We start from the raw sequence: 14,491 nt of genomic DNA on the forward strand, positions 1-14,491 counted from the left end.
TGGTGAAAGGAAAATATTGTTAAAAAGAGGTATAGGAAAATGTTTACCTCCTGACTGTGCGTCCTACACGGAGTAGATGCTGCCTGATCTTGATCCTGTGTGCGCATGTCTTCATTCGAGTGCACTTGGTTGTTAATCGGCACAGTGACGGTTTAACCTGAAGAGAGAGATCCTTCCTCAGCTGTGCCCGTGTAGAAATGATGACGTGTTAGAATCTTCTGTGAGGCTCAGCGGAGGAGACAGTGTCACGAAGGTGAAAGTGCTTCACGTCTCTTCACGGTATTCTTGTGCGTATGTGCTGAGGTAACAAAGGACAACACGTCGAGAGGTCAGAGAACAGTCTACGCGCTTCCGCATTCTCCTAGTGCGCATGCGCTAGTTCTACATGATTTCCGCGTTTACTCGGGAGGTTGAAAGAAGATTTCTGCATATGGCGATAATTTGAAACAGCCTTGAACAGATCAGTTTCAAAAGAATCCGGCGCAAGAAAGAAGAATACGGTCAGCTTCATTTTTTTTCCCTTTCTTTTTAGTTTTATTTCTTGATTTTTGAAACGCAGGAAGTTGTACCACAACAGTTTGTGGAACAAGAAATATAGTCTTGGGCTTTATTTTTTTTGTTCGGAGGTATTGTGGAGCTTTCCACATTTTATTTATTATTCTTACCAAGGAAATTTGAGAGCCACGGATAAACATCTGACTGAATAACTGTTTTATGTACTGCAGCACAGTCCTGGAATCTTCAGTTTTTTTTTTTTTATTCTGTGGTTAACATTTACAATCTGGTTCTTTTGAATAACTATCTTATGTACTGCAGCACAATCCCGGATCATCCAATTTTTTTTGGTGGTTAATTTTTTTTTGCAATCCGATTTGTTTTTTTGGGGGTGCTTCATAATCCAAAGTGTATCTGCTAATTATCAAAAGCGCTTATTGTATAATTTATACATTTGGAGGTGCAATTTGTGTTGTTGACCAACCTAATTTTCTTTTCAGGTACTGGTAGAATATATTGTGTTGTGTAAATTTGCAGTATGCAAAATTTACAGCCCCCCCCCACCTTTCTTACAGCTTCCAGGTGATCCTCCGGTGAAATGGAAGGTTTGGCATAGAGCTTTTGAAAAGTTTATTGGGGCCATAGGGGGTTCGAGGTTCAGTGCAGAGAGGAAACGCTTTATTTTGGAACACAATTTGGGTTTTGAAGGCCAAGCTGTCCTAGAACACTTACCTTCTATTGTTGCAGAAGCAGGGGAGGAAGAGCTGAATGTTCATGATCAAGTGGTGAAAATGTTGGAGAAGCAATTTGATGTCGAGAGTAGTCTCGTAGTTTCTAGGTACAGGTTTTTCATGAGAAAACAAGAGTGTGAAGAAAGCATAGTATCCTATGTTGCAGCTCTTAGAATGTTAGCGTCTGAGTGAGTTTGAACATTTTTGTTCGCAACTCATTCGGGATCAAATAGTAGTGCACTGTTGGGATAGTAAAGTTCAAGAAAAGCTTCTCACTTTAAAGAATCCTACCTTAGATGAAACAATTAGCATCGTAAAAAGTATAGAATTGTCGCAAAAGTAAAAAAAAGAGCTCAAAACAGAAAAGAACCCAGTTGGTGTGGTCAAAGAACAGAAAGAATTTGTTGAGGAAAAAGTGCAAGGAGAAAAAGTCAAATCTAATTTTGAACAAAAGAGCAATAAGTTTTCCACCAATAAAATAGGGGGGGAAGTAATTACTTTAAAAATGCATGCAATAAGCGTGGTTTTCCAAAACATTTTCCAGATTCAAGAATTTGTCCAGCAAAATTTGCAGCATGCCGGAAATGTGGGAAACAAGGACATTTTGCGAAAATGTGTAGCTCCCGTAGTGTTGTTAACGTTGTGTACTCTGAGGAATCAAAGAATGATCGCGGATGTGAAGTAGTTAGTTCTCTTACTGATTTTGTAGTTGTAGTAAAGGATGAGTCGGAAGAATGTGTTGATCTTATTATTGATATTCTGGTGGATGATAAATGTCTACAACTGCTGGTTGATTCAGGGGCAAGGATAACCATGATTACGGAAGAACTTTTTGAGAATTCTTGGAGAAACAAGGTTCTTAATCCTCCTGATAGAAGTCCAGTCTCATATGAAGGCAGGCGTATTGAATTATCTGGATTTATTAAAGCTAATTTAACTTTTAAAGAGAAAGTTATTCAAGGGATAGTTTATGTTGCAAAAAAAAGGACTTAACATTCTTGGCTGGTACCATGAAGGCCTATTTGGAATGACACTCAGGCCTGGTACTAAAGAATAGGTTTCGATTGTAAATGACGAACCGGTAGAGAAGTGTTTAGCTCATTGGTCAAAGAAATTCCCAAAAGTATTCAGCGAAAAACTAGGGTGTATCACTGGTTTTAAACATTTGATAAAAGTTAAAGATGGAGCATCACCAGTTAAACACAAACTAAGGAATGTGCCATTTAGCATAAGGGATGACTTGTCACTAGAACTTTAAAAAATGTGTGAAAGTGGGGTTATTGAACCCATAGTGTCATCTCTCTGGTTAAGTCTCTTGGTGGTAGCAAGGAAAAAAAATGGCAATCTTAGGGTATGTATCGATTTGCGCAGCCTTAACAGAGAGATATGGATTGATTTACACCCCTTACCACAAATTAATGATATTCTTTCTAAATTTGCTGATGCAAAGTATTTTTCGAAGATCGATCTAGCATCGGCATATCATCAAGTCGAGCTAGATCCTATTTCAAAACATTTGACTGTCTGTGTCACCACTTCGAACTTTTCAGTTGCCGTTTGGGCTAGCTTCTGCGGCCTCAGTTTTTCAGCGCTTTATGGAAAAAGTCTTGGAGGGTGTTCCTAATAGAGTTGTTTTTCAGGATGACATTTTGGTGGCCGGAAAAAGTATGGATGAACATGACAGGAATGTTTCTATTGTTTTGAAAAGTTTGGAATCTAAAGGTATTGTGGCGAACAAACTCAAGTGAGTTTTTGGAGTGGAATCCATTGAATATTTGGGTCATTGTATTTCAGGAAAAGGTACTGTGCCAAGAGAGGGTCACATGCAGGCCATTTCAGATGCCTGTGTCCCATTTCTAAAGAGCAGGTTTCTTCATTTTTAGGTATGTGTGAGTTTTACACTAAATTTATTCAAAATTTTGCTGCAAAAGACTGTTCACATGAGAGAGCTGCTTAAAAAAAGGACAGTAATTGTGTGGAGTGAAGAATGTCAGTAGGAATTTGTTCAAATCAAAAAAGAGTTAGGTTCTTGTAGGATTCTTAATCCTTTTGATCCTTCTGTCGAATGCATTGTATCTGTGGATGCCAGCATTGATGGTCTTGGAGGAATGATTTCTCAAGTCAAACAGGGAAAAGAGTATACTGTGGGTTTCGCTTCTCGTGCCTTGCGACCAAGTGAAACAAACTACTCTGTTATTGAGTGAGAGTTGCTCGCATGTTGTTGGGCAGTAGAGTGTTTTAAGTGTTTTTTGTGGGGAAAATCCTTCAAGCTTTTTACTTATCATAAACCCCTTATTCCCATTCTGGAGGAAAGAATTGTAAAAGATCATACTCCTAGGATTGCGAGACTTAGTTCAAAGTTGTTTCAGTATAATTTTCTGGTTGCTCACATACCAGGAGGGAAAATACGAGGGCTATCTGTCTAGATCTCCTTTGCCAACAAGGAATGGCGAATGTGATAACGAGATTGAAGATGAATGTCTCATTGCAGCTGTGGATGCTTGTCATTTGGGTTGTTTCTCAGAACTAGATTGGTTGAATGGTATGGAATCCGATGTTTTGCTCAAAAAAGTGAAAGAGTTCATTGTGTCAGGGTGGCCAAAAGAAAAACATCTCGATGCTGATTTGCATCCTTTTGCTAAGATTGCTGAGGAACGTACGCTGGAGGGTGAGGGTATGATTATACATGGTGACAAATGTATTCCTCCAGAGTCACTTAAGAGTCAAATCATTCGCTATGGTCACGAAGGGCATCTTGGACAAACCAACACGAAGAAGAGAATACGTGCGGTTTATTGGTGGCCTTCTATGGATCGACAAATAAATGATGTTGTGGAAGGGTGTGTCACGTGTTGCACTAGTGATAAAGTTATTAAAATAATTTCACCCCCTTTACAGTGTGTTGACCCTCCTGAGGGTCCATGGTTGAAGTTGGGTATTGACTTTGTGGGACCCTTCAATGTTTTATCTAGTAAGTATAAATTTGCTTTAGTTGTGGCAGATTATTTCAGTAAGTGGTAGGAAGTTCATTTCATGACAGATCCTAATTCACAGGAAGTGATAAAAAAAATTTGGGGGAGAGAAGGTTTTCCAAAAGAGATTGTGTCCGACAATGGGGTACAAGTTACATCAAAGGAAATGTGTGAATTTTTGAGTCAATCTGGGATTGTACACCGGTGTGTGGCGTTATATCATCCACAGGCAAATGGTTTTATTGAACGCAATAACCGCATTTTAGTTGAGTGTGTCCAATGGGCTGTGTCAGCTAATTTTGACATCAAGGAAGCTGTACAGAGCATGTTGTGGGCGCATCGCACAACTCCAAATTCTGTTACTGGTTCAAGTCCTTTCACACTATTAAGAGGAAGGGAGGCATCTTTTCACATGTGTCCAGCATGGATGAAAAAATGGGGCATGTTATCTGGATTGCGTGAAACCAAAGAGGTCAAGAACATGCAAATCTGTCCAGATCTAGGTACGAGCAGTGAGTTTTCTCAAGTAAAGAGCAAGAGTTTAGAATGTTTTGACTCAAAAATTAAAGTAGGGGATTGGGTCAGGATTAAATCTCCTCACAATGTCCCTAAAGGTTTGTCAAAATTTGGTCCACCTGTCAAAGTGGATGCTTCCTCACGTTTTGCCTTAAGAATAAATGGCAAGAAGTGGTGGAATCTTTCTAGAGTTTATAAGATACCTTTAAAAGTTGTGTTGCAGTTGGGTCTCAATTCAGAGAAAAATGTTCAGCTTCAAAGTAATGTAGAAAACAATAATCCCATGAAATATGTTCCTCCACTTAGAACTAGCAGGACTAGTGTCCCGCCAGATCGTTTACATTTGTAATCTTCTTTTATCTAACAGAGTCTGGACGCTTGTCCCACCTGTTCTCAAGTAATTGCTATCATTGTTTTTGTGTTACCTTGTTTTCTTGTTCACTTTTATTTCAGTGGTTTTTTTTTGTTGTGCAGTTTTCTTCTCCTTTATTTCTCTTTCTTATTTTTTCATTCAAGTTGCAATTTTATTGAAAGATAAGAGATGTTGTAACAGTCTGTTTTACTCTATGGCCATGTTTCTTGCATGAACTACTTATGATGTCATCATCATAGCAATAGAACCCTACAGTTTGAATCCCAGGGACTCTGGTGTCAGTTCCTCGAAGCTGTGGAGACATACAGTCAATAAAGTCTGTGTTCCTGTACTCACCTGTGTTGAGTAATTACTTCAGAAACCCCTTAAGATGTATGTCTTTAAAAAACATTCGCTTACAAAATCATAACTTGCAACTTTTTACTTTTCATAAAACATGCATAAACCTACAAAGACTCATACCGACATTTTATATCCTCGCGAAAGGTCGTCTTTTCTTGTTACTAAACTAAAAATAATGTTTGTAACATTCCCGTGAATGTCCTCACTTTTGAACATGCATACCTATCGGTTTTAACATGTTTGGCACTCATTACAGGGTGTTTAAAAATGTAAAACGTCATTTATATTTTAACAAAGGGTCCTGATTGTTTTAAGCCCAAAATCAATTCATTTACTTTTAAACAAATAAGATTCTAAAATGTTATTAATGTTACAGAAAACAATTCAGCAGAACATGTCACTTTCCCACGCACTACCACCTGACCCTTGTATGAAGTGAGCCCCTGCTTGACAGCCCTGTAAACTGACCAGTTGTGCTCATCCTGCATGCTCTGATTTGCAGCTTACCAAGTCTGGACACTGTGACACAATACTGGGAGATAGAACTGGTAATTCTTAATTGATAATAGGTTTTTGTCTTGTATACAGACCCCCGTGTCTTCTGGTGAACTCTGCAGCCGGGGAAAGCTTGTTCTGTCCCTGAAGTTCATCCCACCTGGATCAGAAGGTAACCTGCAATTTCGTTATTATTATTTGTTTGAATTATATAGCTCTAGTTCGAGACAAAAAAGACACTCATAAAGCTAAGTCTTTCAGAAGTCAGAGAAAAGCATTTTGGGAGATCTCCAGACGAGTCTTCAGTATCGAATATCAGTAGGGTAGAGGAGTTTCTCAGCTCTATGATTGTTGTTAGACAAATGATGACCTTCATGGGTTCTTGTCCTTTGCTGAGACTAAATGGTGTTCACTTTTGCACCTAGAAAGTGAGGAAGACCTTTCTGAACATTCTTATTTCTGGATTTCTTTTAAATTAAGACATCTTTGGGTGGTTTCCGAGGTCAGAACTTAGTAAGTTTCGTAGCTGGTCTATACTTTTTCATATTTGCACCCATCAGCTCCATCATCCCTTCACTCAGTCCCTTCCCATTAATCCACCATTATTTTCCTTCTTCCCTTTTCTCTTGCTATTGCACCTGCCATGTTTCTCTGCCTTATTCTGTTTTCTTCCATTCTCCTTCCCTTTTTTTCAACTACTTCCTTACATTTTTCATACATCTAGGTGACGACTGATCTATTTCTGAACAAAGGCCAGACTCTAATCTTCTGCTTGGCCAAGATCTACATGCGCATCACTTGTTGAACTGATGCTGTGCATATATCTCTTGAGGAGCCATTGCCTGGGCTCACTATTATCATCAAACGATGATATGAGCCTTTTTGATGAAAAATGTTCATGGCTGAAATCGAATGCACATGCGGCTAGTATTAGTTGAATTAAGTTTTTAATTCTGTACCTAAAAGCATAATAAAGCTTTTTTTCTCATCAGAAATAATGTCATGCTGAAATCAGTGGGAACAATAGCAGTTTGCTCACACGTGAGAGACTAAAACTAGTGTTGGTGGTGAGGTACAGATGCTCTTTTTCATACATTAAATTATGTTAAATGCTGTGTTATTTTCCATACTTAATGAAGGGGTTTGGCCCTTATACAGACAAATAGAGAGGGCCTGTCACAATTAAAGAAACATTTTATCTAGCCGTGACATTATCCACAGTTTTTTACTTTCAACAGACTAGGACCACGCACTGATTTCATTGGTTTGTAGTGTTTATTTACTCATAATTCTCTATTTGTGATGTAAAGCATTTGCTTTTTATCTTTTGTGTCATAACAAGGGAAAAAAGTGATTATTTCCACAATAAACATACATTTAAATCATAATCTTACAAGAAAAACATTACAATTACGAATACAAACGCATAATAAATTGGTGAGAAATATATTACATTCTTGAACCAGCCATCATTTTCAAAAAGCAGCAACCATAATCCTAATTTGCTTCTCAATTGGTTATACTCTTTCAATGCTGCTAAACACTCGGAACATTATTTAGGCTCTTAAAACAGAAGTAGTTAACCATTCCCTAAGAGTGGATCTTAATCAATTGCATATGTCCCCCTCGTGATGAATAATGCCGACGCGTTTCGAGCCCCAATTAAATTCTTGGGGTTCTCTTCAGGGCTGTGACTGGGTACAATCGGTAATTTAAAAAAATTGTAAATATTTATGATTCATTTCTATCCCCTTCTACACTCGTTTTAGTATTACCCTGTTAGAACTGGGATTTCTGGTTGACTAAGGCTTACGCCAAAGCCAGGCAGAAACCACCATTCTAATCAGGGCAAGGGGGTCACACGCCAAGATAACCCCTGCTCACCCCCTTGGTAGCTTGGCACGAGCAGACAGGCTTATCCCGGAGGCAATGTGTAAAGCATTTGCGCACGCACACAACAGCAACAACATCCTAGGCACACCACAAAAGGAACTCCACACAAGGTTATATAAAAATAACTTTTGTATTGTCAAAACACATCAGATAGTAATCACACAATATACATTGTGCCAACTGGCACGGGCAATATTCACAAGGGATTATTTACACCAGGACAGGGCCACGTGGGCCACTGTCAGAATCAGCACTTAGTAGAACTAGCACTTAGAATAACTGTAATACCAAATAACAATTATAGATCACAACCAGTAACCACTGGTAACAGGTAGGTACACACTACGCAATACTAATAACCATAGGCATAGATCACGCAGGGACACATAACCTCTCTAGTATAACATATTAGGCAAAGCAAACTTCTAAGCATGAGCACCTTTAGAAGTATAACACAAGCATAAAGGCAAAGCACATTACGCAGCAATCACATTTAGGCCTAAACAGTATAACTACAGTAGGCAATCTCTCACTAGTCTAAACACATTAGACTCTGCCTCCTAAGAATAAATCACATTTAGGGGCGTAACTCACAGTGAAGTAAACTCTCACTAACATAAACCTACATAGGTAAAATAACCTCATAATCATAGTAACATCACATTGCGCAAAAATCACATTAGGCAATTACCATCATCAACATAGTAAAATCGCATTGCGCAAAAATCACCTTAGGGCCTTGCGCCCTACCCACATACCAGCCCCCCTGGCCAACTGGCCATCTCAAGAAAGGGCTCAAATGCCCTGTGTCCAGAATGTCAGGGCGCGCTGCCAATGCAACGCCAGTCAGGGGTGTGCCACTGGCGCAAACCTAAACGTTGCAGCTTCCCACTAATTGCTGGGCACAGTAACAGGGCCTAAACGTTGCAGCTGGCACTAAGTGCTGCGCAGCTGTAGAAGGCCTGGCACCTCTGTGCCATTTCCGTCGCACACAGGGACTCTCTCCCTTGGCGCCTAAACGGTGCAGCTGCCCACTAATTGCTGGGCAGCTAGGAAACAACAAAACTGACAGGGTCCTCACTGACCCTGGAACAGGACTGCGCCAACTGTTGGAGCCACCTGGCTCTGAAATTCACTGTGCACCTTGGAGCCCTCCAGGCTCTATAATCATAATGAGGCAAAATATGGGGACAAGAACCTGGGCCCTTCAAAGAAATATAGCCCACGTTGGAGCCCCCCTCCTGGGGACTCGAAGCAACTATGCCCCCAGGAGCCTCTCTGGCTCTAAACACAAATATGCCCCGGAGCCTCTCTGGGCTCAAATGAACAAAATGCCCTCAGCACTGGGGGAGCGTGCACCACTTGAGGGGGGTCCACCGGCAATGTGCCCCGACGCCCCCCTCTCCTACACTGCACCGGGCTCCACTCACCAAAGACAAATGCCCCAATGCGCGTGGGAGTCCCGCTACGGCAAGGGACTCCTACGCTGTGCCTCACTCTTGCTCTCGCGCCCCCCCTCCTGCATGGCAGCTCCACTCACCGGCGATGCAGGGCTCCTCTCTTCTTCGCCCGGCAGCAGCGCTTCTCTCGCGGGCAAAGGCGGGGCTCTCCCTGACACATGGGAGCCCCGCGGACAGCTGCTCCTTCACCCGGGCCTTGACTTGCGGCGGGTGCGGGCACCGGCAATGTGCCCCACGCCCCCTCCGCCTCTGCTCACCATGCTTGCGGGCACACACAGGGCTCCCAACGGCACACGGGAGTCCTGTTTGAAAAAGACTCTTCTTCTTCCGCCATGCTGGGGGAGGCTTTCTCGCACCACTTCCTCCTCCAACGCTTCCTGTCCTGCCGCAGCCCCGCCCCCGTCACAGGCAAGCTGGCCTGGCTTCCGGGGCGGCCGCGGCGACATTTCTCGGCGGCATCACAGAGGGGTAGGCTCCGTCCTTAAATGAAAATAAACCGTGAGGTGGCATCCCCGCGTCGAAAAATATGTGGCAAGACGCAGGGTGGGCACCTGCGCACTTAAATTTCAAATAAGCGAGGTAGGCTCTCGCAATTACCCCCAAGGCAATCTCTGGGTAATCCCCACGAGGGGGACTCCTTTGTAAAGGGGCTGCAGCATCGCGCTGCACAGCCCACACTCCTCTCCCTTCTCTAGGGGAATTAACTAAAAGCGCGCTCTGTCAACAATAAGGCACAGAGAGGATGCTGAAGGTCCTGGCAATATTAGCAACCATAAAAAAAAAAAGGTCCCAGCAGTCCTGTAGGAATAAAGATGGAGCAAAACAGCTCCCACCAGGAAAATCCTCCATTCATCCAGGAGCTGGGCAATGCCCAGGGAGGCAAGCCTTCCCCTGGGCCCCAGCAGCAGCACGCCCCTCGTTGTTTCAAGTGAAGCACAAGAACATCTTCAGGGTGTCACAGCACCCTTTTTATACAGCACAATCCTTTGTTTAAAGGAGCAGGGTGGGGGCAAAACCAGGCGCAGTTGGTTTGGGAGCACTCTGGATGTGCTCAGCCACCCCTCCCATTCACTAGTCAGGCTAGGGTCATCAGTCGCACCACAGGGGGCAGAGCCAGCATTGTGTGGGGAAAGCCCAGCCCTATTCAGGTCCCAGGTGCACCCCTCCCTCACATCAGCATGCTAATCTCTCCACTCACCACCGGGGCAGACCCATCCAGACTCTTGGAGCCAGGCTCACCAGCCAGCTCCAGCCAATCATGTGCCAGCAAACTCACTACACACGCACACCCATGTCTAGAAGTGGCACTGCCACACTAGACACATTCACGCCGCACACATCATTGCGCAGCATTCAATCTCACGAGTTCGCACATACCAAACTCGACCCTGCACTCCCCACACATCAGGAACTAACATGGTCACACATATTCCCCATGCATTCCTATGGGAGGGCAGGTCACTCACCACACATACACAGAGAGCTCACGCACTTTACACTGTACCACAGTGAAAAAGTGCACAGAGGCCTAAAATCACCAACACCAGGTTACAGAAACAGGCTAGGAAAAAGCGAAAAGTTTTGGGGTGAACCTGCCAAAAGGGCCAGGTCCAACATACCCTTAAGTTTATTATTTTCATCATCTCGTTCTTAGTACCTGCTGCTTCTCTTATCTTGAAGCCTGTGTCTTTACTTGAAAGAGCGCATTCGTTACTTCGATCGTTCAGTCTGAAATGTGAGAATGAAATAATGGTAGTTTGTATTGACTCTATTTATGCAACTTAACACTTTGTATTCAAGTGAACGCAACTTACTTTGTAGTCATTCAAAAGACGGTCTGATTTACTGGGGTTTCTCGTTTTATTCTGTATATACAAGCTTATGTTCTGATTCCAATCGGTATCAGTTCTGGCCTCCGGGGGGGAAAGAATCCAACCTCACTACTCTGATGGATATGATCATACAAAGCTCCCTCCTTCACCCTCAGTTTCTTGTTGTCGGAGACTTCAACGTTCACATGGACAGGGCAGATTGTCCTTCAGCAGATTTACTGAGATCTACATTGATCTCAGCTAACCTCAGACTCGTTAATAAGGCCCCCACACACACAGAGCGGGCCACACGCTTGACCTAATAATAACCAACATTCCAAACGTGTCGGCAAATATACCGCTACCTCTAATTTGGTCAGATCATTTTCTGATACCATTCCTAATCAAAATAACAGTTGATAAACCGGCGCCAAGCAAGTGCTCTTTTATGAAAAGACAATGGAGCAAACTAGTCCCCGATATCATGGGTCCAGTTCTTGCCCAGAACCCTCCGACCCTCACCTCCAATGTGGAGACGGATGCCCGACTACTCAATGACTGGATTGGCAATATGGTAACATATATTGCCCCGGCGACGGCCGCTACATCTAAATGAGACTCTCCATCTGCTCCCTGGTTCTCTCAGGAGCTTAGACTACAAAAATCAGATTGCAAAAAACTGGAGCGCTTATGGAGGAAAAACTACGAACCTCTACAGAAGACTTACTATAAGGAAGCATCCAAAAAATTGCATAGAGCTATTAGAAAAGCAAAAACAGTTCTATGCTAACTCTATTCAGCAAGCTGAACACCCAAGTAGGGAAACTTTCAAAATAGTACAGTCTTTCTTTAAACCTATGAGTGTTGAGAGGGATGTCCTCCCATCGGTCTCATTCTGTAATAGCATCTCTGACTTCTTTGACTCTAAAATAAAGAAAGTCTATGAGTCCTTTGGCCCAGAGAAGATCACGGAAAAACCGATCTAGCTGGCACTACATCGGACCGCGCTATCTTGACACAATTTGCTCCGATAGACCTGAGTACAGTTAAGCTAGAACTCAGCTGATGCAAATCGGGCTCGCCGGACGACCCATGCCCTCCCAAACTTTGGAGTCGCATAGCCGACTTCGTGGCCCCCACTATTCAGCTTATATGGAATTCATCCATCTCTTCGGGGACATTCCTGAATAAAACTCAATGCCAGCAAGACAGAGGTGATCTTTTTCGGAAAAAGCCCCCCTCCACCATCTGAACTATGGTGGCCGGCAGAGATGGGACACGCCCCCTCGCCCAGCCACTCAGCAAGAAATCTTGGAGTCCGGTGGGACGACAAGCTGTCATTTGCTTCACACATCCAGCAAGTGGCACGCTGCTGCATGAACAAATTGAGAAATCTCCGCAAGATTCTCCGATTTTTACCAACTAGCTGCCGAAAAACTGTAATCCATGCCACAGTTACTTCAAGGCTGGATTACGCCAATGGCTTGTATCTGGGCTTACCAAAGTATCTTATACGACAACTCCAAATGGTCCAAAATGCGGCTGCGAGACTTTTAATGAGGATTCCTTACAAACACTATCTCTCCGCATCTCCTTTCCCTTCACTGGTTACCAGTGGCAAGCAGAATAAAATTTAAAGCACTCACCCTGGCTTTTAGATCTCTGTTCGGCAACTGCCCAAATTACCTGAAAGCTAGACTACCAAGATACACCCAAGTCCGGTCCCTTAGATCCAACAGTGTACGCATTACAGCCCCTAGAGCAAAAAGAGCCAGGTTAGGTGGACGCACCTTCTCGGCCAATGTGGCGGCACTATGGAACTCGCTACCCCCTGCTCTCCAACAGGCTCCATCCGAAGCATGTTTCAAGCGATTACTGAAAACCTGGCTGTTTGCCCAACCACGCTAGGCACCACGTTAGACTCCAGCTCTCTACCTAAACGGGCACAACACTGTTGCTATAGCGCCGGGACACCTCCTCGTGAGGTAGCTGTTCGCGCTTTATAAAACTCTGTATTATTATTATTATTATTATTCTGTGTTCATTCTAAAGTGAATAGGACACGCAACATGAATGTTCCATAATCCATTATCAGTTTGAATATGTATATTATTCCAGCGCTAACGCTTCATACACTTACTTCCAGTTGTTCTTTCCTCAAGACGGCTGAATCTTTGACTTCCAGTTTCCTGTTCATTTATACTTGGCTATTCTTGATGCTTCAAATGTAGCATTGTGGGATTTGTAGTGAGTCATTCACAAGACAGAGTTCCACTACTTATTTGTAGGCTCCAATTGCAATCAAAGGTCTAAGTTTCAAGCTTCAACCTGTAGCCTTTGATACTGTCCATCTTTTGGACCTCTTTGGCGGACTACTCCATGAAGTTCTGCCTCTGTTGGACATTTCATTAAGGCCACTGACAGTGCTATTGAATTTCAATATTAGATAGGTTTCTTTTCGTAACAGTGCTGCCTCAGTATCTCCTCCTCTTGAATTCGGTTTAATTACGCATAAAACAGTTTATTTAAGTTATTTTTCACTATGGTTCTTTTCCATTGAATGGCTGACCATCAGGGCAGTGACCACCTTTGTTTTAATTCTTGACCGATGTTGCACAATACGTGGTTTTATTTCTTGTTTTGTCTTCCCAATGTATAGCTTTTGGCATGGGCATATGATGGCGTACACCACATTTTTTGTTTTGCAATTTGACAAATCTTTCTGAGGCCATTTCAGGTGGGTATGTAGAAACTCAGTTCCTTCCATTGTTGTTTCACACACTGAACAATTTCCACACTTATAATGACCTCCAATTGGTTTGAAGTTTCATTGTGTTCTTAGATCTTTTGTTCTGTTGGGAGAGGCGATCTCTGCCCGCAAGATTTGTTGGCCAATGCTGGCGTTTTATTTCATTGCAAACAATGGTGGTTGTAATGAATGTTCCAAGTTATGCATCTTATTTTCCATAGCACTTCTTTTTCCACATAAAACATACAAAACTCTGGTATTTAAATGTCTGATTTAAACAATTTCTTAAAACAAATTTCGTTAATACTGTACTACTTTTCTTCAGATAGCAGACCTTGTATGTAGCAAATCATGTATGTTTTTGAATTGCCATTATCTTTTTCTTTTAAAAGTTTTTGTATTGCCATTTTGCATACCAAAAAGCATTATACATTTGTCACATTATCTGATATTTACATCATCTTTAAGCTTTTATACGTCCTCACCATTATTTTGTATCATGTTTACGTTTGAGCTCCCAGTATGAGGTCTATAACTACCATGCTGTTCATGCCATTTTAACAACCCAAGGACAAAAATGCTACCCCCCCACCCTTGTCGTGCCAATTCTCAGAGCATAAGGGAGCATAGTACTTTTTCCAGTGTCATTATTAT

General features: G+C 42.5%; 1 protein-coding gene across 6 annotated transcripts in view; it reads left to right on the forward strand.

Moving 5' to 3' along the window:
* The window catches only part of SYTL1 (synaptotagmin like 1), a 452,201-nt gene that overhangs the window by 391,816 nt on the left and 45,894 nt on the right, over positions 1–14,491 (forward strand). For all 6 annotated transcript variants that reach the window (XM_078681778.1, XM_078681781.1, XM_078681779.1 and 3 more), the window contains one exon: positions 6,018–6,096. In XM_078681778.1, coding sequence (XP_078537904.1) covers positions 6,018–6,096 — 79 coding nt within the window. The remainder of the gene's footprint in view (positions 1–6,017; positions 6,097–14,491) is intronic.

Source organism: Lissotriton helveticus, chromosome 3_1, assembly GCF_964261635.1.
Source record: "Lissotriton helveticus chromosome 3_1, aLisHel1.1, whole genome shotgun sequence".
NCBI classification, from domain to species: domain Eukaryota; kingdom Metazoa; phylum Chordata; class Amphibia; order Caudata; family Salamandridae; genus Lissotriton; species Lissotriton helveticus.